Genomic DNA, 25,145 nt, shown 5'->3' on the forward strand with positions numbered 1-25,145 from the left:
ACCCATAATCCTTCAGCATTTTGCTTTAGGCCTGCCCCCACCAGACCCATGCTGTCCCCCACTTTCCCCATCTTCTGAAAGATATGTGGTCAGCTTTCAAAGTTTGGTTTTAGAGCCTCCCCTGATGGCGCAGGCGGTTGAGCGCCGTGCTGTGAAGGTGTTCGCAGCCTCTGCAGCTCTGGTTTGATCCCGGCCAGCAGGCAAGGATCCCACATGGCAAGCAGACCTCTCCTGTCTCGCCCGCTGCTTCCCTCAGCAGTGTATTTCATCAGTCTGCTTGTTCTGTTCCCCACTCTGTCTCTGGTGGGTCCTCTCACCCCCCGCATCTCTGGCCTGTACCACAGTTCTTGTATAGAATAAAAAAAAAGTTTGGTGTTAAAGTTTATCTTTGTCTGACTCTTAGTTTGGTTTCACTCTATTCTACCTGTAAGTGACGCCATCTGGTATTTATCTTTCTCCTGGCTTATTTCACTTAGCATAAACCCCTCTGGCTTCATCTATGTTGCTGCAAATACCTTGACTTTATCATTTTTGATTGCTGAATAGTATTCCATCACACACAAAATTTCTGCTGACTTTATATGTCCTGTAATAATTGGAGGTTTGGAATTGTGGCTTGAGAGAGGAAAAAACCAAGGACTGATTATAAGTTTTAACATCCATGGAAAAGACACTTTTTCCATGTGTCATATAAACCATGGAACTTCTTTTTTTCCTCCAGCTTTATTGAGATATGATTGACATATAACACTGTGTAAATTTAAATTGTACAACTTGGTAACTTGTTATACATTTGTGTTGCTAAATGATTACCACAATATTTAACACTTACCTCACATTGTTGCCTTATGTGTATGTGTATGGTAAGAATTTTTTTTTTTTTTTAGGATATATTGATTTTTATCTCGACCACTTTTTTTTATTTTAACATTTATCTTTTTTTTACATTTTTTAGACAATATTTGCTTCCGCCCACCCCCTCATATTGAGTCCCCTTAGAATTTCCTTCCCCAAGGCACCCGTGCACCATCACCACAGTCCCCTGTGCTCCTCCCTCCCTCCCTCTGATCCCTCTCCCTCCTCCTCCCCTGCAGGATGTCTCTGGTTTATAATTGTCTGTTTTTGCTTTGTTGTGTTTTGCACTGTTGTTATTTTTTTTACACTGATGTCTTATGGCTCCCCTATATTCCTGTTATAAGTGAAACCATCCGATATTTTTCTTTTTCCTTCTGATTTATTTCACTGAGCATAATTACTTCTAGCCATGTTGCTGTGAATGGCATGAGTTTATCTTTTTTGATTGCTGAATAATATTCCATTGTGTATATATGCCACATCTTCTTGGTCCAGTCATCTATTTTTGGGCATTTGAGTTGTTTCCAGGTTTTACCTATTGTAAATAGTGCTGCAATAAACATAGGTGTACAGGTGCTCTTTTGAATAACTGTTTTTGTGTCCTTTGGGTAGATCCCTAGTAATGGAATTGCCAGATCATATGGCAGCTGCATTTTTAGTATTTTTGTTTTTAAAGATTTATTTATTTATTTATTTATTTATTTATTTATTTATTTATTTATTTATTTATTTATACAAGCACTGGGTATAGTCAGAAGCATGGGAGCGTGAGAGAATTCACCAGAGCTAGAGCGGTGAACAGAACAGGCAGACTGACAAAGTACACTGCTGAGGGGAGCAGCGAGCGCCGCAGGAGAGGTCTGCATGCCATGTGGGACCCTCGCCCGGCAGCTGGGGATCGAACCTGCGCTGCAGAGGCTGCAGGCAGCTTTGCAGCCCAGCGCTCAACTGCTGAGCCACCAGGGGAGGCCCCATTCTTAGTATTTTTAAGATCTACTCTTAGTAATTTTCAAATATGTGTTACAGTATTGTTAATTACAGATACCATGATATAGGTTAGATCCCTAGAGTTTATCTTATAATTGGAAGTTTGTATACTTCATCAACCCCTGTCCCTGCCAATCAGCAATCCACTGTTTCTATGATTCAGATATTTTGGATTCCACATATAAATAAGATCATATAATATTTGTCTTTGTCTATTTCATACAGCGTAATGGCCTCAGTGTCCATCCATGTTTTCACAAATGGCAGAATTTCCTTCTTTTCATGACTAAATAATATTTATATATATATAGGCTACATTTTCTATATGCATTCATCTATCAAAGGATGCGTACATTGATTCCGCAGCTTTGCTATTGTGAATAACTCTGCAATAAACATGGGATATCTTTTTGATATTCTGTGTTCATTTCCTTTGGATATTTACTGGAGGTGGGATTGCTGGATTATATGGTGGTTAAATTTTTAATTTCTTGAGGAACCTCCATAACATTCTTCATAATACTACCATAAACTCTACCAAGAAATACACAGAATTTCTTTTTCTCCACATTCTCACCAGGACTTCATTTCTTGTCTTTTTGATGATAGCCATTCTAACTGGTATAAGGTGCTAGCTCATTATGGATTTAATATACATTTTTCTAATCATTAGTGATGTTGAGCACTTTTTCATGTGCCTGTTGGCCATGTATATTTTCTTCAAGATAATGTCTATTCAAATAAGTACTTAGTCCACTTTAAAATCAGATTTCTTGGGTTTTTGTTAGTTTGTGTTGCTCTTGATTGTGCTACTTCCTTAAATATTTTGGACAGTAACTCCTTATCTAACACATGGGACAGTATGATGTGCAAATATTTTCTTCTATTCCACAGGTTGCCTTTCATTTTGCTAATGATTTCTTTGCTGTGCAGAAGATTTTTATTTTGATTTAGCCCCACTTGTTTATTTTTACTTTTGTTGCTTGTGCTTTTAGTGGCATATCCAAAAAATTGTTGCTAAAACAGTGTTATGAAGGTTTTCTTTTGTGTTTTCTTCTAGGAATTTTATAGTATCAGGTCTTACATTTAAGGCTTTAATCCATTTTGAGTTAATTTTTATAAGTGGTATAAGATAGCTATACAGATTCATTCTGCATATAAATATCCAGTTTCCCAATGCCACATTTCAATGTATTTTTGGTTTCTTTGTCAAATGTTAGCTGATTTTATAATCACTGGTTTATTTCTGAGATCTCAATCCTGTTCCATTGGTTTATTTGTCTGCTTTAATGCCACTACCATAATGCTTTAATAACTATAGTTTTGTATTTATACAGTTTGAGATCAGAAAGTATGACACTCCTCTTAAGTAGGACCCCCAGCTGTATCTCTCAATTGGCTGTGACTCACTATTATGCTTCATGGTTGGACAGGTTCACTGTCCGGGCTATGTTGTTGGGTGGAGCTATAGGCCATGCTCTGCAATTTGGCAGGGTCACTGGCTGTATCCCAACATTGGACAAGGTCAGAGGCTGTGTTCAGCAGTGGGACAGGGCTGCAGGCTCACTTGTTGTGGTGGTGCTGTGCTGGGTGATGGAAGAGATGATGCTATCAAAGTAAAACCTCTTAACTGTCTAAACAGTTCCTTCTTGGTCTCTGTTTCAGTAGGGTACTTCAGTTTCACCCTCAGGATCTAGAATTTTTCCAGTGATGTCTTATCTATGGGTAATTGATTCTTGGTCTTTGATGAGACTGAAATCAGAAATGACCTCTGCCACTATCTCAGTGAATTCACCTCAGCCATGGAACTTTTGTTCTAAATTATTTGAAGGAGAATGTTTTGTATTGCTTCAAATTGACTTTATTAAATAGTTCTGATTTTTCTTCACAGAACTGACATCATTCCTGTAGAGTGATATATAGCTCCAGATTAAATAAGAAATCCTTTGTAAGCAAAATTTAACTTATCAGTATCGATCCTAAACTGTATTATGACTTCAAGGGAAATTATTTTATTTTTAATTTAGGTAATATTTGGATATCCCTATCAGGTATTGTCGCCTTAGTACACCCACCACCAAATTACCCATACTCCAGCACCATACTCCATTGTGCTTCCTTCTCTACAGGGAAATTCTAAATGCCATATTTAACAAATTTCTCACTTCCAGGCAAATGAAAGATGTAAATTAGTAATGAGAAGACTTTTCTCTTATTATTTCATTTATTGTATGTGTTGTATACTTCCAAATATGGCCTCTCTGGTCATTTTCTATTTTATTTTATTGTTCCCTTTATTGTATAGCTTTCAATGTGAGTTCTCCCCCAAGATTATCCCTTCTTTACTGCTCTAAGTGTTCTTGCCTTTAGAGGTGTTCTTATATCTTCTGAGTCATCACTTGTGACCCTGCCAGAAACTGATTTCTCTCTCCTCTGGACCCTGGTGGCCTTATTCAGCCTTTTAAAGATGGTACACTAAATTTTAAGCCTGCAGGCCTCTCTCCCCAGAGAGAGCATACATAGCTCTTTAAAAATGGAATTCTGTCTGTGAATCATAGTGTCCAGTACTGTTTTTCCATGGCTATAATTCCTTTAATGATAATTAAAATAATTCTCTATCACCTCTTATACTTACATTTCAAAGTGACTTTGAAGAATGAGGGTGAATCAGAAAAAAATCATGGCTTGGCAAGCTGAGCAAATTAAGTCTTTTTTTCCTCTCTGGTTTTATAGAAGTAATAAAATACCCACTTCTTAACTGTCCTAGCCTCCAAGTCCTAGAAAACTGTGGCAGGTATTCTACTATAGCAAATACAAAGCTTTATGGATTTCTCCAAAAATTACCTTAGACATCACTGGTCCAGACACTTCTCAGTATTACTTCACATATATGCTCTCATAAAATCCCTTCAATAACCTATATTATTTAATATGCCCCAATTTGGTGTGCTTTAGTATCCCCTTTGATACAGCTTTTAAAAGCTCAGTTCAGAGAAAGCTAAGAGGTTTACAGAAGATAATATAACAGATGATACCAGTTCCATTATTTGCTGACCTCTGTTCCTTTAAGCTACTTTTTCAATGTGGTGATGAGCCATATACTTGTATATTGCCTCTCTAAGGTCCATCCTTTCAGAGGACTTATCCCCCTTTCATAAACATCAGGACTGTAAATAGTCCTGAGAAGTATAAACATCTCTTTACTTGGTGGGGAAAAAAATTTTATTTTCTCACTCTTTCATTTCTCTTTATTTTTTAAAGAATCTTCATCTTTGTGACTTACATAAGGAAGAATTTTTTTTAAGTGCAAAAAAAAATTGAATGTCACTCAGTCTTCTGGAAATTCTTACTAAATTTGAAGAAACTCATTAATAATCATTATAAGAAACTCATTAATAATCATTACTGTTATAGCATTGATTTTTTTTTTTTTTAGTTCATAGCCAGTTCCCTAGGAGATGGGAATGGAGAACACTGAACTAAGCAAAAAGAAAAACCTTACCCTGCCGTGGGGATAACATAGCCAGGATTCTCAGAGAGGGATGATATAACATGACAGCTAGTGATGGGCAGAGCAGACATGAAAAAGGGGCTCAAAACAAGGCATGGAAAAATGATAAACATGATTTCATCTGCATCATAATTTTCCCCAGGAACAACCCTGCCTCATACACATCGTTGTGCCTTTTTTAGTAACAACACATGTGTGTTTCTTTTTTATTCTTTTGTTGTTCTCCTTGGAATTTTAAATGCCTTTCAGCTCATAAACTTAATAAAAATGCCATGACATATTTTTTCAAAAGAATAAAATGATCCAAGGAGCTATTGCTTAATCAGACAGCCTGGTGTTGAATTTATTTTTGCACTCTAAAAAATTCTTCCTCGGGCATGTCACAAAGATGCTACCTTTGATTTCTGAAAAAATAAGTGAGCAAAAGAAATAAATCTTTTTTCTCAAGTGAAGAAGATTCTCTTCTTTATACAAGATTGGAAAGTGAGATGGTTTGGAACATGGGGCCAGGGACACAACAGTAACAGATTCCCAAATCAATATGTAGACTTCTTTGGGCATAAAACAAATTGTGTATTTTATGCTTGAAATCTATGTTAAAATGTTCAGTTGCCTAAATATGTAACTCTGTCCGAGAAAAGTTTTTTTGGAAGCATCTGAGAAAAACATCTGCCTGACTTACGGTCTATCCTCTGTTTAAAAATCTACCACTGTTGTATCTACAATCTAAGCAGAAGTGAAGCTATCAAATCCAAAGTTGATGGAAATTAATGGAATGACGAAAAAGAATAACTGCTTAAGGGTAGGAATGTCAGCTAGTTAAGGGAAGAGAAACTTATTTTCACTAGGACAGTGAGAGAAAGTTTCTCTGGATAGGGAACAATTGAAAATGAAATTGTTTTATCCCTTAAGGACAAAATTTGGTTTGACGTATTGAAGCATGATTGTTTCCATGTGCTTAGGAGTATGATATCAATTATAGATGACTGTTAAGAGAAGATGAAACAAAAAGCACCCCTTCCTGAGAAGTTCTTTCAATAAGATTTTTTTTAATTCTATCATTTTTTATTGAATAAATATTATCAATAAGACCTTAAATTTATAAAGGTAAGAGGAATGTCATTCATTAGAAATGAAAGATAAGGCATATGTGTCTTGTTTCTGTGATAGTTTCCTTGGAAACCCTGAAAAATAACTGGTTGGGGAGTTTTAGATTAGTGGCAGTGAAGTGTTAAGAATTATCTAAATCTTTATCTTCTGAATGATTCCTTTGGCGCCAGTGTTAAGCTTCTTTGTTTTGAACTACTGTGTCATAAAGTAACCCAGAAATAGAAAGAGCCTTACACTGGCCACTGTGCCAGTGTTGTTCAAGCCCCTAAGCTACTACTAAAGAACTGTGCATCTCAGGCTGAGTCTATCTTTCATTTCTTATGTTACGCATTTTACCTAATCAAGGGGTTAGAGGTATTCAGAACTTCCCAAGATGATTGTGTCAGGGAGGATGATGAATTGGCAGAACTTTCTTCCTTCTGTTCCTTTTGAGTCAGAAAAAGATACTTGTATATCTGTTTAGTGAACAGACTTTGGAAGAACAGATTTTTTTTCTTTTGATTCCAATTTTTTTTTTTTTACTCCAGAAGTAACTTTATTTTTTTAATTTTATTTTTATATTCCCCATATAATTGCAACCCCCTTATTTTGAACCCAATCCCTCCTTTCCCTGCCCACCACCCCCCATAGAGTGTCTCTGGTTCATAGTTGTTTGTTGATTTTGATATTTTCTTTCTTATAGTTATTCTTTTTCCTGGTCCCTTATTTAAGTTTTCTAGATTCCTGCTATGAGTGAGACCATCTGGTATTTTTCTTTTTCTTTCTGGCTTATTTCGCTGAGCATGATCCCCTCCAGCTCCATCCATGTTGCTGCAAATTGCATGTGTTTATCTTTTTTGAATGCTGAGTAATATTCCATGGTATATATGTACCACATCTTCTTGATCCAGTCATCTATTTTTGGGCATTTGGGTTGTTTCCAAAGCTTAGCTATTGTAAATAGTGCGGCTATAAACATAGGGGTGCAGGTGCCCTTTTGAATTAATGATTCTGTGTCCTTTGGGTAAATTCCTAGGAGTGGAATTGCTGGATCATATGGAAGCTCTATGTTTAGTAAGTCAAGAAATATCCAAATGGCTCTCCATAGTGGTTGGACCAGTTTGCACTCCCACCAGCAGTGCAGGAGAGTTCCTTTTTCTCCACACCCTCGCCAACATTTGTTGTTGCTAGTTTTTTTAATATGTGCCATTCTCACTGGTGTAAGATGGTATCTCACTGCAGTTTTGATTTGCATTTCCCTAATTACAAGTGATGTTGAACATTTTTTCATATGCCTGTTGGCCATTTGCATTTCTTCTTCAGAGAAGTTTCGTTTTAGCTCTTGGAAGAAAAGATTCTTTAGCTTAAAAAAATCAAAAATATTGACTACTTATTTCCAAATTTTTATTAGCCTTAAAGACTGTAACTTTATGAAATGTATTTGTGCATTCATTAATTCAGCAAAGTTTTTGAGCACCTTCTATGAGATAAGAACTCTGCTAAACATTGGGTATCCCTAATTTTTATTTATCTCAGATTTATATCATGGAAAACACTAACAATAGACAAGGTCATTGCAGGTTGTGAAAAGTGTTATGATGGAAATAAATGGAATGATGACAAGAATAACTACCTACAAATAGAGATGCCATCTAGTTCAGAATAGAGAAGCCTATTTTCATAGGTGAGAGAAAATTTTTCTGCATATGGAATGGTCAAGTTGAAGAATAAAGACCTGAAGAATAAAAAATGAACCACTCATGCAAAGAACTATAGGAAGTTCCTTTAAGGCAGATGCAACAGCAAGGCACAAGATGTGAAGCTAAGTGTGATCTAGGTGTTTTTGGAAAACTAGAAGGAAGTTAGTATGACTGTGGCATACTAAATAGTGAAAGTTGATTGAGATAAGCTTGAAGAGAAGCAGATCATGACAGCTCTTTTAAACCTTGGTAAGAAGTTCAGGTTTTTTGTTTTTTGTTTTTTGTTTTTAAAAAACCCAAGTGAGAAGCTATGGAAAGGTTTAAAGCAAAAGATGAATTGACAAGAATCTCTGATGGGAATTCCCTGATGGAAATCACTCTATCTTTCAAACTTTGTTTAATAATGTATCATTAACTATTCTTAGGTCTGAAATAAATTCCCAGAAAAAAAAGGTAGAACAAAATTAATTTGAATTGCAAAGGCACGTGATGTTCCAAGACAATTCAGTTGAGAGAAAAACTGTTTTTCACCAAATGGTTCTGGAATAATCAAATATCCACATGCCAAACAAAACAAAAACCAGTAGGCCTTTTCCTTATACTATGGCACAAAAATTAACTCGAAATGGGTCATTGACCTAAATATAAGAGCTCAGGCAACTCTTTCTGCCCACTTGTGTCTATGCAAGTGTACTTTACTCTTCTTAATAAACCTGCTCCTTCAAATATTAAAAAGAAGAGCTCAAACTATAATGTCTTGGAAGAAAACAGAAGTAAATATTGAAGACCTTGGGATATGCAAAAGATTTTTAGACAAGTGGCAAAAGAAAATTTTTTTTTTATATTTTAATAGCAATCAAAAAGATAAACTCATGCCATTTTTGGAAACTCAGAACTGGAAGGGATTTTGCTGAGTTAAATAAGGCAGAAGAAGAGAGACAAATACTTTATCATGTCTTTTATATGTGGAATAGAGAAATCCATTGAAAGGGAGATAAAGCCAAACTCAAAAACTAGCCTTTGAAAGCCAACTGTAAAATTAAAGCATTCAGAGTGAGGGGGGGAAGGGGTGGGACAAGCTAAAAGTGGGGAGGGAGCACAATGACCTATAATGGTGGACTATGGGTACTTTGTTGGTGGGAGTAATATGGTAACAACACCTGAATTGGGGAGATCCTATACTTCCAAAATACAGACAATGATGTTAAGGCTTTGGGAGGAAGGGGATATGGGGACTTTTTTTATTTACAATATTTGAATGTTTTTGGAAATGATCCAATCAAGAGAGAAAAATTGACAGTATAAATGAAAAAGGGAACATTTTCAGAAGACAGAGCCTTGAATAAGTGAGTACAGGAGCATCAGATACAAATGAAGACCTGGCCTCAGATAGGGACACCTTTTCCTTCTAAAATGAAGGCAGAATATGTGGGTACATAAGTAGGTATGCTGGCAGGCTGGGTGTTGGGAAGAGATCAATCTTTTTTTTTATTTTTTTCCAAAATGTTGACAATCAAAAACAACCTTTGTTGTTGTTGTTTTTTTTCTTTTTTTTTTTCCTTCTGGCTTGACTATTTTTTTCTTTTTCTTTTTTAATTTTTTACATCATTGTTCATTTTGTTGTTGTTGTCGTTTTTGTTTTTTGTTTTAAGATTTTATTTATTTATTTACACAAGCACTGGGTACATTCAGAAGTGTGGGAGGGTGAGAGGATTCACCAGAGCCAGAGCAGGGAACAGAACAGGCAGACCAACGAAATACGCTGCTGAGGGGAGCAGCGGGCAGCAGGAGAGGTCTGCGCGCCATGTGGGACCCTCGCCCGGCATCCGGGGATGGAACCGGCGCTGCAAAGGCTGCAGACAGCTTCGCAACCCAGCGCTCAACTGCTGTGCCACCGGGGAGGCCCATCATTGTTCATTTTTAAACAATATTTGCTTCCCCCCACCCCCTCAGGTGTAGTCTCCATAGAGTTTCCTTCACCAGTGCACCCGTGCATCATCACCTCAGTTCCCTGTGCTCCTCCCTCCCTCCTTCCCTAGATGAATCTTTTTTGATTGCTACTATGAATATTAAAAAAAAGTGAAGTATGAGACAAGGATATTAACTTGAAAATGAAGAAGTAGAAGTTTGTAGGTAGAGAAATGAGTAAATCATCTTGCAGAGTAATAACTACTGTCTCAATTACATACATTTATGCATTTTATGTTTCTCACCAGTGTCTGCATTTTTATTTTTACATTACCCATCAGTGTTTACCAATAGTTAAAAACTTACATCAGCACTTACAATGATGCCTAAATTGAATGGTTGGTAACATCATGTAGTAGTGTCAGCTAATACATGGATATTTGAGTTCAATACAATTGTGAAGTGCTGATATAAGGGCATTTATGAATTCCTTCTTATAGCAGTATAGCAACAAAGGTCTAACATTGCAAAGCTTACAAAATACAAGTCTCATATTTATAAATTAAAGAAAAAATAGAATCATTACAATAGATGAAGCAAAGAAAGTATTTCTTAATATTTAATATCCATATATTGACTGTCATACTTAATGGTGGAACTTGAAATATCATAAAATCACTGTTCACCACTCCAGTCCAATATATACTTAGCATTCTACACAGTACAAACAAGAGAAATAATCTGTCGATAACTAACTAGAATTTGTGAGCGCTCAGCAAAATGCTAAATATAAGGTTAATATAAAATATAGCTAGCAGCAAGCAGTTAGAAAACTTTCTAAAATACAATTACAACAAAATTAAGTCCCTAAGATTAATTCTAATAAAATGCTTGCAAAAAAATTAACTGTATCAGTTTATTAACAAAGGCCTAATTAAGTGGAGAGCAGTTATATTCATGGATAGGAAGATTAATATCAAAAAAATTGAATTCTCTCTGGAGTCCATAAATTCAGTACAATTTCAGTCAAAAACCCTACATATCTTTCATAGAACTTGAATGGTGAAAAAAAATTATTGCTATTAAAATTTAAGTGAAAGATCAATGGGTTAAAATCAAGACAATTTTAAAGAATAAATTATTAGGGTTGGGGAATAGTAGGTGAATGAAAGAGAACTTACCCAATCTGATCTCTTAGCTCATTGCTTCAGGAATGTAAACTGACAAAAACACTTTGAAGCACAGGGAGTTTATTAAAGCATTTTCTGTAACAAAAAAAAAAGAGAAAAATAAAACCCACAAAAATTTATGAGTAGGAAAATGGTGAAATTAAGTTGTACTACGTCATGTTAAGAAGTTTCAAAGAATACATGCAGTGCTATACTGCCTGTTTAAAGTTTTTAAAAATGCAATAAATATATCACTTGGGGATACATACAAATAGAACAGAAATATAAAGAAATGCATGGAAATGATAAGCAAATTAAGGCCAGTGGTTAGATCTGCTCAAGAATAGAAGGGTATATGGGTATAAGGAACCTCAATTATAGATATTTGGTTTCTGTATTACATAGCTGGCTTCTGTTTCTTAAAGTAGTTGGTGCATACATGGCTGGCTATTCGTTGTATCTTTTAATATCTTTTTTATATATTTAAATATTACCTAATCGAACTTTAAAAAGACAACAGAAATTTGTGAGAACTCTTCGGTATAAGTCTAGTACCTTCTAAGCTTTATACACATTTTCTCATTTAATCTTAGCCCTTGAAGAAGTTTTCCCCCTTTTGTATAACAAGAAACTGAGACCTTTAGAAATCAAATATCTGCCTAAATATCTCTTAGGGGACAGAGCCAAGATGTGAAAGTAGAGCAGTCTCACTTTTAAAAACTCACATTCTTAGCCTCTGTGAAAGTTAATCGCCCTCTTTTTACAAGTTTGTATTAAGCCCAAGAAGTCCCAAGTTAGTGCAACTGTCATTTTGACCTCTGGATGCAGATAGAACAACAACAGAACTGAACCACTTTGGCCTCTATATCCAGTGACTTTCCGAGGCTAGAACATTCTCTCAGGTGCACAGCGCATGAGTCATTTCCTTTAGTATCTGTTTATTCGTTCAACAAATATTTATCAATAGCATACATAGCACAGTGGTAAACCACAATTTATTTCTTGTCTGCCACATTTTTGCAGTTTGCCAAGCTTTGGGACGCAAATTTTAGATTTCCATTTTCATGTCCAACTAATGAAAGAAATACCGTATTTAATTATAGGCTATTTTAGAACTTGCAATATGACTTACTGTGGATCTCATTTAAGCCTAGCTACTGTTGACCTGCAAATTCACATGACAGTGAGATATTTTAGCCACTTTTTACTAAACAAAGTTTATATTGTAATTTTTAGTCTGCTTTTGCCCAAAGTACAGATTGAAATGAAAATATTGTTTCAAAAATATAACCACCTCCTTTTTCTATGTATTCTTTCCTTCATTCCCACGGGTCAAAAAATATCTTCTTAATCCTCTACTCCAATGTGATTTTTAGGTTCTATGTCATGGTTAGAGTTTATATTCCTATACAATCAAGACATTCACCCACAGTAACTCATTGAACTGTTGAAATGTATTCATTAAGTTTACTTTTTTACACTCTCTAATTAAAATGGGTATACTGAAAACAAATAATTTTCTTCCCAAAACAAAGAACAGTTAATTATGTCTATCTTGGCTAGTGTTGTACATGTGAACTTTACTCATTAATAACAGCTGCTTCTATGAATCATCATGACTTCTTCTTAAATAAGTATACAAACATATAATGTTTCTGAAAAGTAACTATCATTTACTTAATGTTCAATTCAGTGATTATGTGTTATAAGTATTCAAACATTCCATCTAGTCTTTCTTGAACAATTTATTTCCTTTTGTTTATTGACTATTTAGGGACCTGAAGGAATTGTGGGAGTTCCTGGACAAAGAGGTCGTCCAGGAAAAAAGGTTAATTTTTCTTAAACCTTTTCATGCTGGTTTTCTTTGTTTTGATGTACCTAGGGTTCTATAGAAAGCTGCAATATTTTTATTTGCACTGAATATAGAGTAGTAAAAAACTATAAATTTAGTTTTAATAATGTATTTGTATAATTAATACATAATTCCACTTAGGAGTACTTACTATCTTAATTATTTAAAGACAAATTTCCACTTTGTAATTTTCCTTTCCTTTGTCTATTTCCAAAAATTCTTTAACTTACCCTGTGTAGTAGACCATAGGCAGGAAAAGAGAGAAAAAGTAAAATATTACACCATTTGTGCTAGTTAGTAACAACTTTAGTAAGAAGTGTAAGGGAAGGAATATTAGAATTGTATCTGAGTTTGTTTTTAATACATGCTTTTCTAAACTGAAAAGGATAATGATTGATTTTGTCTTTCCCCTGTATTAACTAGGAAACACAAATTAAGAATATGTTTTATTTACTAACTTTATAGCTTAAAAATAATTTATTTGTAAAATTTGAGTTCATTTTAATGAAAATCCATCTTTGTATGAGGTCAGTAATTGAAGTGTTGATGAGACAGAGATATTTTCCCATTGTACTACAACAGTAATGAGTGTATTTGTAATCTTTAATTAAACATCACACCACATTCTACTTCCCAAGGTCTAATTCTATCATTTCTGCTAATACACTGTAGTTTATCTTTCAAATCATTTGGGGCCAGTAGAAGGGATAATAAAAAATAAAGAGAAAGACATGAGGTAAATTCCTGCCCATGAAAATAAACCTAATATCAAGTCTCTTTTCATATTCATAATGCTGTATCAGAAATCAACATTAGAAGTGAGATGATAGTTTGCACCCCTGAGAATTACTATGAATTCCAAAATTTTCCTGACTGTTGGTCACAGTTTAATTTTTCTTTATTTCTAGTTGATAATCAATAATAGAAAAGGTTTGTTTCCACATTCACAAAATGAATTATAAGACTTACTGTTAAGAACAGCTATAATTTGGTGGTAGAGAATGACCAGTCAACCAAATGAAAAACAGAAACTAACCAGTTTTCAAAGGATATAAAATGACATTAAAATGTTATGAATTTCTAGAGGCAAACTCCAAACCAGTGAGTGATGACCCTGAATATACAGTATGGCACACTATACTCTTTTGGCATAAACAGATCTCTATGTCATTGAATTTCTGTCTAGAAGTGGCATCTCAAAAGGCCTAAGTCTTCTCATATTAGCAACACATATATGCATGCATACACACGTTCATATGTGTCTACATAACAAACTTCAAAATAAAAAAATGGGTTATATGTAATTCAACATGAGCATCAAATCTCCCTTTTTTTGTTCGGTCAAAATTATTTTTTACTATAATTTGTCCAAAATTACTTTTAATTGTATCTTTATATAAGTGATAATGCTATGTTATTATTGTCAATGATTGTGTGTGGAAGCATTAAATAAAAGTTATTCATAGAATTCACAGAATTTTATATACTGAATTTTGCATAACAAATATCCTCTGAAGTTATTCAGATATATGATATGGTTCATGAATCTAAGCATAAATTTGTTTTTTACTTTCTTTTCTCTCTTACTAATATCTACAGGGTGATAAAGGGCAAGCAGGGCCCACAGGAGAAGTTGGAAGCAGAGGCGCCCCTGGACAAGTGGGGGAAAGTGGTCCTAAAGGTGCCAGAGGGACTAGAGGTGTTGTGGTTAGTATTTGATTTGTTTCCAGAGTTGAGTTCACTGTGAATGGAAAAGAAATGTATCCATGTCCTTAAAGCTTCATCCCTTGATTAATTTTACAGAGAAAGCAATAGCTCCATTGAAAATAATCTACCTCCATGGGATGTGGAGAATTGTAAGCATTCCACAGTACTTAAATGGCTTAGTGGTTTCTGGACATGAAAAAGGAAAGGGGGGAAAAAACTTAAAAATGGAAATGAACTATGAATGAGGTTTTTAAAAGTCAGATTATAACTCCTAAACTAAGTAGGAAAGTTTCTATGCTTTATGCTTAGAATCAGGATTTAATATCTGTGTAAAACTATGTTGTCTTGGTGGTTTACAAATTGCTTTGAAAATTAGGTTTACTTGAAATTGGTTTCTTTTTCCTATATGGGCAGACTCCACATGCTATTTGGAAAATTTTTTTCTAACTGCTGTGATAAGTCTCTGTAATATCTAATAATACTTAATATTTTGCATCAGCTTTTCATGATGTTCAAAACAAGGATAGTATGATACTTCTGAACACATTAAAGCAAAATTATATTGCTAATATATTTGTTCAGAATATCATAACAAGAAAAATACAAAATACTTAAATTATTTTGTCTTCTGGCTGTTTCATAAGGGTATTTATAAAATATATATATATATTTCCTAGTCTCCATTCTAAGTTCACAAATGCTGGATTTTTATCCAAGCCCCTGGGAGAGCATTGCATGATGTGTCATCTGAAGAAGGTTTACCTCTGGTGCATTTGAGTATTCCGTACCTTACTGATAGCTTATTACTCCAGGTCTTTCTTATTCCCTTTTATTTAAATTACTTATGTGTCTCTGTTTTTTTTGACTTATGCATTCGAAAACATATACTGTGGTTAATTTTTAATAGACATGAAATCAAATTTTTCCAAATACAATGCCTTTAAGCTTATAATTTGGATTTTCTCCTTTAAATATATCTACCTTTCAAATTGTAATACATGTCCCCAAACTACCTTCCCAAAAAGTATCACCAAATTATACTTTTTTCCACCAATATTTCATATTAGTCCTTCTGATATTTGCCAATCTGATAAATGAAAGTGTATCTCTTTTTTCTTTCTAGTCACATTTCCCTGATTTTAATTAATTTATACTTTTCCCCCTCTGCAAGTTGCCTGTTCATGTAAACTTATTCTATTAGATTGTTGTCTTACCAATTTGCAGTAACACTTTATGTATTTTGAATATTAACATAATTAAATATATGCAGAATATATTACAAATAGATTTCCCTTTCATTTATATTTTAATTATGTTTATATCTTTTTGCTGTACTTAAGGTTTAATTTTATCAGTCCAATTTGTCAACTTTTACAGTTAGTCCTTGGTTTATTTCTTCATTAGAAATGTAAAAAGTATTCTCCCATATTCTTCTAGTACTTTTATTTTTCTGTTTCTCCTTAAGTGTGTGAGATATATGGAGGATTTTTTGTTTTTGTTATTTTGCTTTTGTAGGGAACTGATTTTTTTTCCCCCAAATTGATAGCCATTTGTTTCAGTATCATTTAGTTTAGTATTTACCATACAATAAACTTTCAAATATTCATTGTTCTGTTTTCATTCTCTGTATTCTTCTCTCAGTGTCACTCTGTTCCTGGGTCAGTAGCATGCTACTTAAATTTCTATACTGTTACAATATCTTTTAGGTCTATTAGGAGAAGTACTCTATAATTCATTGTTCATAAATGTTCAACTTTTAATAATTTCCTCTTTCATGTGAACTTTAGAATCACTTTGTCAAGTTCCTTTAATATGGAATCTGTCTATAAAAAACACCACTGTGTCTTCCCATTTACTCATGTCTTCTAAATATCCTTCATTGAAGTTTTATTATTTCTTTTATCACGGATCTTGTGCCTTTCTTGTTAGATTTATTTTTAGTTTCTTCTGGATTTTATTATTTTTGATGTAATCTTTTTTCTATTGTGTCTTTTCTTTGGTATTCTGTAAGAAAATAATTTTTGTATTTTGACTATACACAGTAAGTGATCATATCTCTTCCTCATATATTTTCCTTATTACATTGATTAGAACTTCTGTTTAATGTGATGTTTGGCTAGTAATGTACCTATTCTATGCCTTAATTTCCTCATCTCCTATTTATTTTGGAACTGAAATATGAGAGTTGATGTGGGAAATATTTTATGAAAATTGAATGTTTTTATCAAGGTAATATTAGTTTATAGTACTGTACATAATTCAGAGGTATTACAGTCACACTTCTTCACATGTGTGTTGCCATACCATACCCACCATCAGGCACCCATAGTCCTCCATTATAGTCCATGGGCCCCCTATTTTTGATAATGTAAGACAGGAATTTTTGGGATTATCATTTTTTCTTTTTTTAATTTTTTAAGTCATCAGTAGGATTGAAGCACTAATAGCCTTTAATTTACATGGTTTCCTTATTGATGATAAGAGTAGTTATAAGGTAATTATTACATAGAAATAGTCAACATTTTTATTTTAAAATTTTGACAGGGCTGAAATAACACTAATTAGAGAATCTAAAACTAACAAGGAGTAATAGAGTTTCCCTTGTTGACAACAACTATCAGGCTTCAAGCTCTAATATTTAGTTATGTGCATATGCCACAAACTTTGTGAAATACAAACTATTTCCAGAATCTGCTAGAAATCTGTGGGATTCTAACAACTTAAAGTATTTCTCTTAATAAGGATTAAGGATGTTCATACTAAAAGTAAAGACAAAATTTGGGGGTGTTATTTTTTTGTCCTCCCATTTCAGATTAGATAGAATTCCATACTGTAAAAAAAAAGTGAAGATAACAATTTAAATTATAAGAGTACAAGTTTAGATTTAAACAATCTTCTGTTTTCTCTCATATTTCTTCTTTTTTTTAGGGTCAGTTAGGATCAATGGGACCTGATGGGGAACCAGGAATCCCAGGATATGGGGTAAGCATTCTTATTGGAAATAAGAGAGTATTATTGGCATGGAAATCTTTATATAAAGATGTCACACCAAATTAATGCAAACTAACATAAAATCTTCCTGGTGAAACTTTCTAACATATTTAAGCTTCATCCCTTTATAGAATAAATGTTATTTATCTCTCAGAGAAATGCATTCTATGTTGGAGTGTGCTTGGGGGTATTAGGTAGAGTATGTAGAGATGGTACAGAGAATGTCTACTTACTTGTCCTTTTGTCAGGGCCATCAAGGTCAACCAGGACTTTCTGGGTTGCCTGGACCCAAAGGCGAGAAGGTGTGTATGCATATTAACTTTTTAATCCTAAAGTTAAATATTGACTTTATTAATTCCTTCTGAAAAAAATTCATGGAAAAATTTTCAAATAATACAATAAGCTCTTTTCAATTAGGGAAGCATTGTAAATTCCAGAAGAAAAAGAAATATCAAGGAGCTAAAATTTAAATACATTTTTAAAACATCTTCCATAGGTTGTCTCAAAACTAAAATGAAGTAATATCTGAAAATGCATTACAATATGTGAAGTTTTGTAAAATTAATTCCTGCTGAAAGAGATTGAGACTCTAGGTGAAATGACTATAGATAGTTATAGTAAAATGTTTTGGTGAATTAAGAATTCAGCTACAATAGTACTCCTCTTGATTTGTAATAACAGTTGAAACTTGACACTGAGAAAATTCCTAAAGTTATCTTATGTAATTAGATTGATATGTCCAAGGAGAATCATATGAGTTATAATTGTGTTTAAAATATCATATGCTTAGGTTTTAAAAAGGTAAAAACAGTTTGTGTGTTGTATAACAGAAAAATATAGGTTCCATATTTTAAGATCTCTATTAATTTTATTAAAAATTTATTAATTTTTTCTATTATCTTCAATATAGGGCTATCCTGGAGAAGATAGCACAGCCCTAGGACCACCAGGGCCTCGAGGTGAACCAGTAGGTCTTTTTCTAAAATTATTTTGATGTTTCAAGATAAATTGCAGTTACTTTAGTAGTTTCACATCAATCATATCTTTTCAGGTCATTTTGTTAATCTTTCAACAAGGTTTTATATAAGAAATTAGTATTTGCAGTCATATAATCTAAATAGGAAATTTATATTCAAGTCAAATTCCTTAGCATAATATATGATAAACTTAATAGAGTACTCCCCAAATATAATTCAGTATCAAAGACAGATAAAAGATTTTTACAGAGATAATCAAAAAATTACATACTTTATACATTTTATGGCTTTAATCATCAAGTTCAGATTTATTTCTAAAATAATTTTAAAAATCTAATCTGTATCTTTTTTATAGTAGTTTACACAGTTACCCAATGATTTCAAAATTTAACCAGTTACTAGAATCAATACTCTTTAAAGATTACTGATCTATATCTATTTTAAACATTCTAAGAATTATCTGTAACCACAGTTTTTCTTAAGACAGCTATTACAACTTTGATTATTTGAATAAAGGTCTGTGTTCAAGCTTGACTAAAACACTCATAAAGAATGTGTGCAAATTAAATGGTTAAAATAAAAATGCTTAATTTGCAAAAATAAATATAACTGATTAAAAGGGAAAAATACAGAAATAGTGTAGAAATGCCAAGCTCAGTGAGAAAAAAAGAATAGGCAAATGGAGCATAAATAGTGCCTGTTTTCCCCTGATTCAGATATGCCAGAATCAAAGAATGTCACTGAAATATAATAAATATATTAAAAGTCTAACATAATAATGGTCATTTCATCTAGTAGACATGAGACAGGCATGAAAATTAAGAAAAAATATGCTAAATTAAAGCAGAGTCAGATAATGTTGTCTTTACATTATGTCTAATAACCTTATCCACATAAGAACAAATTAAGATTTAACAATGAATGCTTCACAGTACATTTCATGGTTTTGCCAATTTATTTTAATTCAAATTTCTGATAGTAAGCCGTAATATGCAGTTATTGGTGTTTCAAGTGTGTTTTAACTAGATAATCTGAACAGTTTATCATATCAAAGATTTTATATTAGAATGTGTAGTAAAAGTTAAAAGTGCAATTTTATTATATTAGTTTCTGTCCTAAGGATTAAAACTAATCAGTGTAGTTTTGTCTTAAAAATTAAAACTTTAACAGAATATATAACAGAATTTGTAATCAAGAATGATAAAGTATGATTAGCTATTAGATACTTTTAAAAGATCATTTAATGTATTCTTCTCTAATGGAATTAAGTAGCTGAATGGTCCTGCTTAAATCTTTTTCACTAAGTGAAAATGCAAATTACTTTGATATCATTTGTAATGTACTATCCTGAAAATTTATAATTTTTAATTGGACTTCATTTCTTCAGTGTTTTCCCTAGAAAAATCATCATAAGATTCTTTTTAAATAGTTTCAATGCTCAGATATTCCGATGACGTTCTTGGTATCATTAACTTTCAGTCCTTTGAAGTTACTCAGGGGAATTAAACATTACGATTGGTTTCACATTTTCAAAAAAAATTACTAATTTTATCATGTGCACTCGTAGATCCTTAGATCAAGCTGTGAAACTGATTACTTTTTCGTAGGGTCCGAGAGGAGAACAAGGAGATAGAGGTGAGCCGGGAACAGAGGGATATAAGGTAACTACTGCAAATTGTACACTTAGCTTCTAAATTTGATTAGTGTTCTCTGTGGCTTTGCTAAGTTTCAAATGAAAATAACCACTATTAGAAATGTTACTAATGTCTTATGTTTTTGATCCTAAAAGTAGCTAAAAGTAGCTTATCTCATATTTTATCTTCCTTTTTTCTAGACTCACTTTCATCTCTTGCCAGTCTTATTTTTTTCTTTACTTTTTGTTTTTTTGCAGCCCCTCAGTGGATAATAAGCCATTCCTACATCCTTAAGTAGCAAAATAATCTTTATCTTAACTCTAAGTTATCAGCAATGTAAAACATCTTTCAGTAAAAACCTCCTTGTCCCTCGGGTCAATGAATTTAGTACCTTTGATTGCAACTAATTACCACTATTTTTAAACAAAAAGTATATAAAGTATGACAGATTTTGCAAAAGATGTTAGCCAGCATGGCAGTGGCTACATCTAAGGAGACTTTGCACATCAATTCTCCCCAATAACTGAGTAATAGAGTCAAAAATATATAGCCTTTTCTGTCACTTCCTTCACTTAACTTAATGTTTCCAGCATTCGTCCATGTTGTAGAATGTATCAGTACTTCCTTTTATATTTTTTTAAAAACATTTATTCACAGATAATCTTAGAATCTTTAGAGAAAACAATGGAGTGTATAATGCAAATTTTGCTTCCATTTGTCTATGAATAATGAAGTTTTGTTTTGTTTTTTTCTCCTCACCATCCTTCCTCCTTTTTTCCTCTTGGGGAAACTAAGAATTGCATTTGTTAAATGTCGTACTCATTGTTATGAATAAATACTTACTAGATGTCATTACACATGACTCAGATATCACATCTAGAAGATGTGATACAGAATAAGTATATTTAATCAGTAAAAAAAGAGACATAATGAATTACAGATGTGATGCAGAAAACCATGTATCACTTAAGTTATGAAGTAAGACATCCAGAGGACCTAACAGGAGTAAGCATACTGTCAACATCAATTTCTGAAATGGATGGTGGTGGTCATCACAGTTCTGAGTTTTGTATTTTGCTTATATGCTCACTTTCACTTCCCTCTGTCAAAGTGACCTAACTAAGTAGTCGTGTTTACTTGCACCAAGCTCCCTCTTACTGACCTGATTCTGTTATTTGCTAACTCTGCTCAGGTTTTGCTGGTAAACCAGGGCCATGTGTGGGAATGGCTTGTTTCCTTGGTGATAGCCATGTGCTACATAAACAGCTTTCCACATGAACCTTTATCTCTTGCCACTATTCACTCCCTTAGATAGGAGTTGTTCTTTTACCAGGAAGTTGAATCTTATAACCATAACATTTACCTCAGAGAATGCAAACCCAGAAGTCCCCAAATGGCCATTCTGTGAGAATACATATTGCTAGCCTAAGTCTGCAATTTCTTCTCCTATCACAGAAAAAGGAAATAGGCCTGATGTCTCTTCTAAGGCATTCTTTCTGTAGTATACAAAAAGAAGGAAGAAAAGAAGCTAAAGTGAAGGGAACAGTAGGTAGGGTGATAAAAGACATCACGGATGGAATTTTTCATGCATAACTCTCACCTGACTTGCCCATGGATTGTTGCTGCTTTCTGTTTACATGCTTGAAAGGGAAATGTGGTAGGTCAGCATTCCTTCTTAGGAGAGCTAGAGTGATGACAGATTGCCATGTGTCAGAGCCACTTGATGTATCTTGGCATAGGCAGTTACTGTTCTCAGCCTTCAGCCCAGTAAACCTGCTCTCCAAACAATTATGAATTTAGCTTGTAAAAATGGAGAGTGTATTACATACACTTCTACAGTGGAAAAAGGTTGAAAAATTAAATTTGTTCTCAAATTCTTTGTTCCTTGGGTTATTTACTGCATTAATTTCCTGAACCTACTGTAATAAATTACCACAAATCGGGTGACTTCCAGCAGCAGCAATTTATTCTCTCATATTTCTGGAGGCCAGAAATCTGAAATCATCTCAGCAGCACCATGCTCTCTCAGTAGGTCCTGGGAGAGAACACTTCCTTGCCTCTTTCAGCATCCACTGGCTAAAAGCATTCCCTGTGGCTTCATTGCCCCTGTCTCTGGCTTTCCCCCTTTGTTGTTTATGTCTGTCTGTCTCTGTGACTTTTGCAAAGACACTAAACTATTTATCAGTAGGTTTACAGCCCATATATCCAAGATAGTCTCACTTTAAGATCCTTAAATTAATGACATCTGCAAAGACCCCTTTTCTTCAACGAGGTCACATTCACAGGCTTTGGGAATGAGGATACAGACATCTTTTGTTGCAGCCTCCATTTAACTCACTCCATTAACTCACATAAAAATAAAAGAAAAGTTTAGGGCCTCCCTGGTGGTGCAGGGGGTTAAGAAGCAGCACTATGAAGCCATCTGCAGCCACTGCAGCACAAGTTCGATTCCCGGCCAGGGAGGTGACCCACATGGTGCAGCAGACCTCTCCTGTCTCGCCCGCTGCTCCCCTCAGCAGTGTATTTCAGTCAGTTGCTTATTCTGTTCCCCACTCTGTCTCTGGTGAATCCTCTCACCCCTACCCCTCTGGCCTATACCCCAGTTCTTGTATGCATAAATAAATAAATCTTAAAAAAAAAAAAAAGACAAGTTCTTCTCGGTCAGTCACCATAATAGCCAGTGTTTCTCGTGTTATACATTATTTCCAAGAAAGAACTATAATCTCTATGCTTTTTAAATTGAATTTTGCAACAGTTTGCTATCATTATAAGTGATATTACCCTCGTCTATAAGTCAGGTGTCTCTCTTTACTAATATCATCGTTTCTTTTCCCAGGGTCATGTGGGTATACCAGGACCAAGAGGTGCCACAGGACAACAAGGACCCCCAGTATGTTTTGAAAGCATTTTTTGTCATCCTAGCATTAAAAAAATATTGATGTGAAAATAACATATTTGTTCTCTGCTTCATATGTAATGTCTGTTTTGGTTCCTCTTAAAGGGTGAGCCAGGTGACCAGGGTGAACAAGGACTAAAAGGAGAAAGGGGATCTGCAGTAAGTTGAAATTGTTCAAGACAATTTGAAATTTATTATTGGTTTGAAAAAACAGAGGCCCAAGGAATTGCAATTAATTGTAGTTTAAATGATCATTCTTCTGTCCAAAGCAAGGATCATTATTAACCTCTAAAGAGAATATCAAAATTGTGTTAAAACATGGTTATTGATTCATTCATGTTTTCAGTGCTACCCAGAGTTCCCTTTATCGATGAACAGCTCTGGCTTTGTGAAAATTGTCTAAGCTTGTTCCAAATTTGTTCTTTCTCCTTGGGGCTTCAAGCAGAAATGCCCTTGTAAAACCAGCTTTACAAAATGAAAACTTATCAGTCAAACCTGCTTAGTTATTGTGGTAAGGAAGAGGTGGAAATCATTAGGGTGACACAAATGCACAATTAGTTTAAAAGTTTTTCTTTTCTAAGACAAGCCAGTTATTCGTTATCAAACAAACTAAAAATCTGTCCCTTACTGAATTTAGCCTTCTCATTCCCTGTGCTCTGATAGATGTTGCCTCAGCATCATCATGTAGCAACTGTCTTTGTAATTTGTACCATCAGTTCTTTGCTGCTCTGCTTTCATGACATTCTGATTTCATGTGCTTTTATTTTTTAAGGGTTTTTTTCTTTTTCTTTCGTTTTTTTTTTTTTTTTTTGCACCCTAGTAGAACTAGGGTGTAGGCCAGAGGAACAGGCAGTGAGAAGATTCACCAGGGACAGAGTAGGGAGCAGAACAGGCAGATTTACTGAAATACACTGCTGAGGGGAGCAGTGGGCAGACAGGAGAGATCTGCTGCACCACATGTGGCCCATATATGTCCCTGGACCAGGATCAAACTCAGGTCATAGTGGTGATAGCTCTGAGACTTAAGCCCTAGGCCCCCAAGGAGACCTTTGTGCTTTTATTTTAAAATTAATTCTCAAGCAAATGTTCTTTTCCAAAACTGAATTCAGTGAGAAAGATAAAAGCAATAAATTTGAGGCCATGTTTCTTCTAAACATTTGTGGGAATAAGAAATAAAATGGAATTGAATCTGGTATCTTACCTACGTATTCCTTCACCTACAAGTCATTGTTCGTAACAGTCTTAATATTTGCCTAGTAACTCTCTGTCAAATTTCTTGACAAATAAGAATCAGTAATTAATAAAACATCCTGAAGGCAATCCTTGATGAGAAAACATGCAGAGAGGGAAGGTAGTTGTCTCTTTACTAAGAATTTTGAAGACTCAAATTGGAAAAATAATAGAAAGAGCTGTAAACCTAGAACTCCATTACTGCTTCCCATGAACTTCCTTATCTTAACGTTGAGTACCTGACAAAGCAAGTGCTCTCCCAAGATTCCATCCTATAATTTTTAATCCTATACAATTAGTATTTTCATAGTTTCATAGTCAGCATTTTCATTGTCTTTTTTATCTCAGGAAGAAGAAATTTGTTGATGTTTATTAGCATTTGTTAAGATTATGCCAATGAGAATCAAATAAATATTCTTTTTTAAAAAATATTTATTTATGCACCCAAGATTATATTACATCATCCAAGATTAATTATATGTCAGATTTTAAAATAGAAATAACTGCTACAAGAGAAACCATTGAATGTGTTACCTATTAGGGACCTCTTCAGTGGCCATGTGGGACCTGCTCAGTTGCTCTCCTCTTGTTTTTTGCAAAGTTTTAAATTGACTTTGGATTTGGAAATGGCCCTCTAAA

General features: G+C 34.0%; 1 protein-coding gene across 1 annotated transcript in view; it reads left to right on the forward strand.

The window, feature by feature from the left end:
- The window catches only part of COL24A1 (collagen type XXIV alpha 1 chain), a 260,287-nt gene that overhangs the window by 178,825 nt on the left and 56,317 nt on the right, over window positions 1-25,145 (forward strand). The window contains exons 38-45 of the mRNA XM_037499346.1: window positions 12,994-13,047; window positions 14,671-14,778; window positions 17,707-17,760; window positions 18,018-18,071; window positions 18,680-18,736; window positions 20,354-20,407; window positions 23,217-23,270; window positions 23,382-23,435. Coding sequence (XP_037355243.1) covers window positions 12,994-13,047; window positions 14,671-14,778; window positions 17,707-17,760; window positions 18,018-18,071; window positions 18,680-18,736; window positions 20,354-20,407; window positions 23,217-23,270; window positions 23,382-23,435 — 489 coding nt within the window. The remainder of the gene's footprint in view (window positions 1-12,993; window positions 13,048-14,670; window positions 14,779-17,706; window positions 17,761-18,017; window positions 18,072-18,679; window positions 18,737-20,353; window positions 20,408-23,216; window positions 23,271-23,381; window positions 23,436-25,145) is intronic.

This window comes from Talpa occidentalis, unplaced genomic scaffold, assembly GCF_014898055.3.
Source record: "Talpa occidentalis isolate TD23 unplaced genomic scaffold, MPIMG_talOcc4v2.1 talOcc4.9, whole genome shotgun sequence".
Lineage (NCBI taxonomy): Eukaryota > Metazoa > Chordata > Mammalia > Eulipotyphla > Talpidae > Talpa > Talpa occidentalis.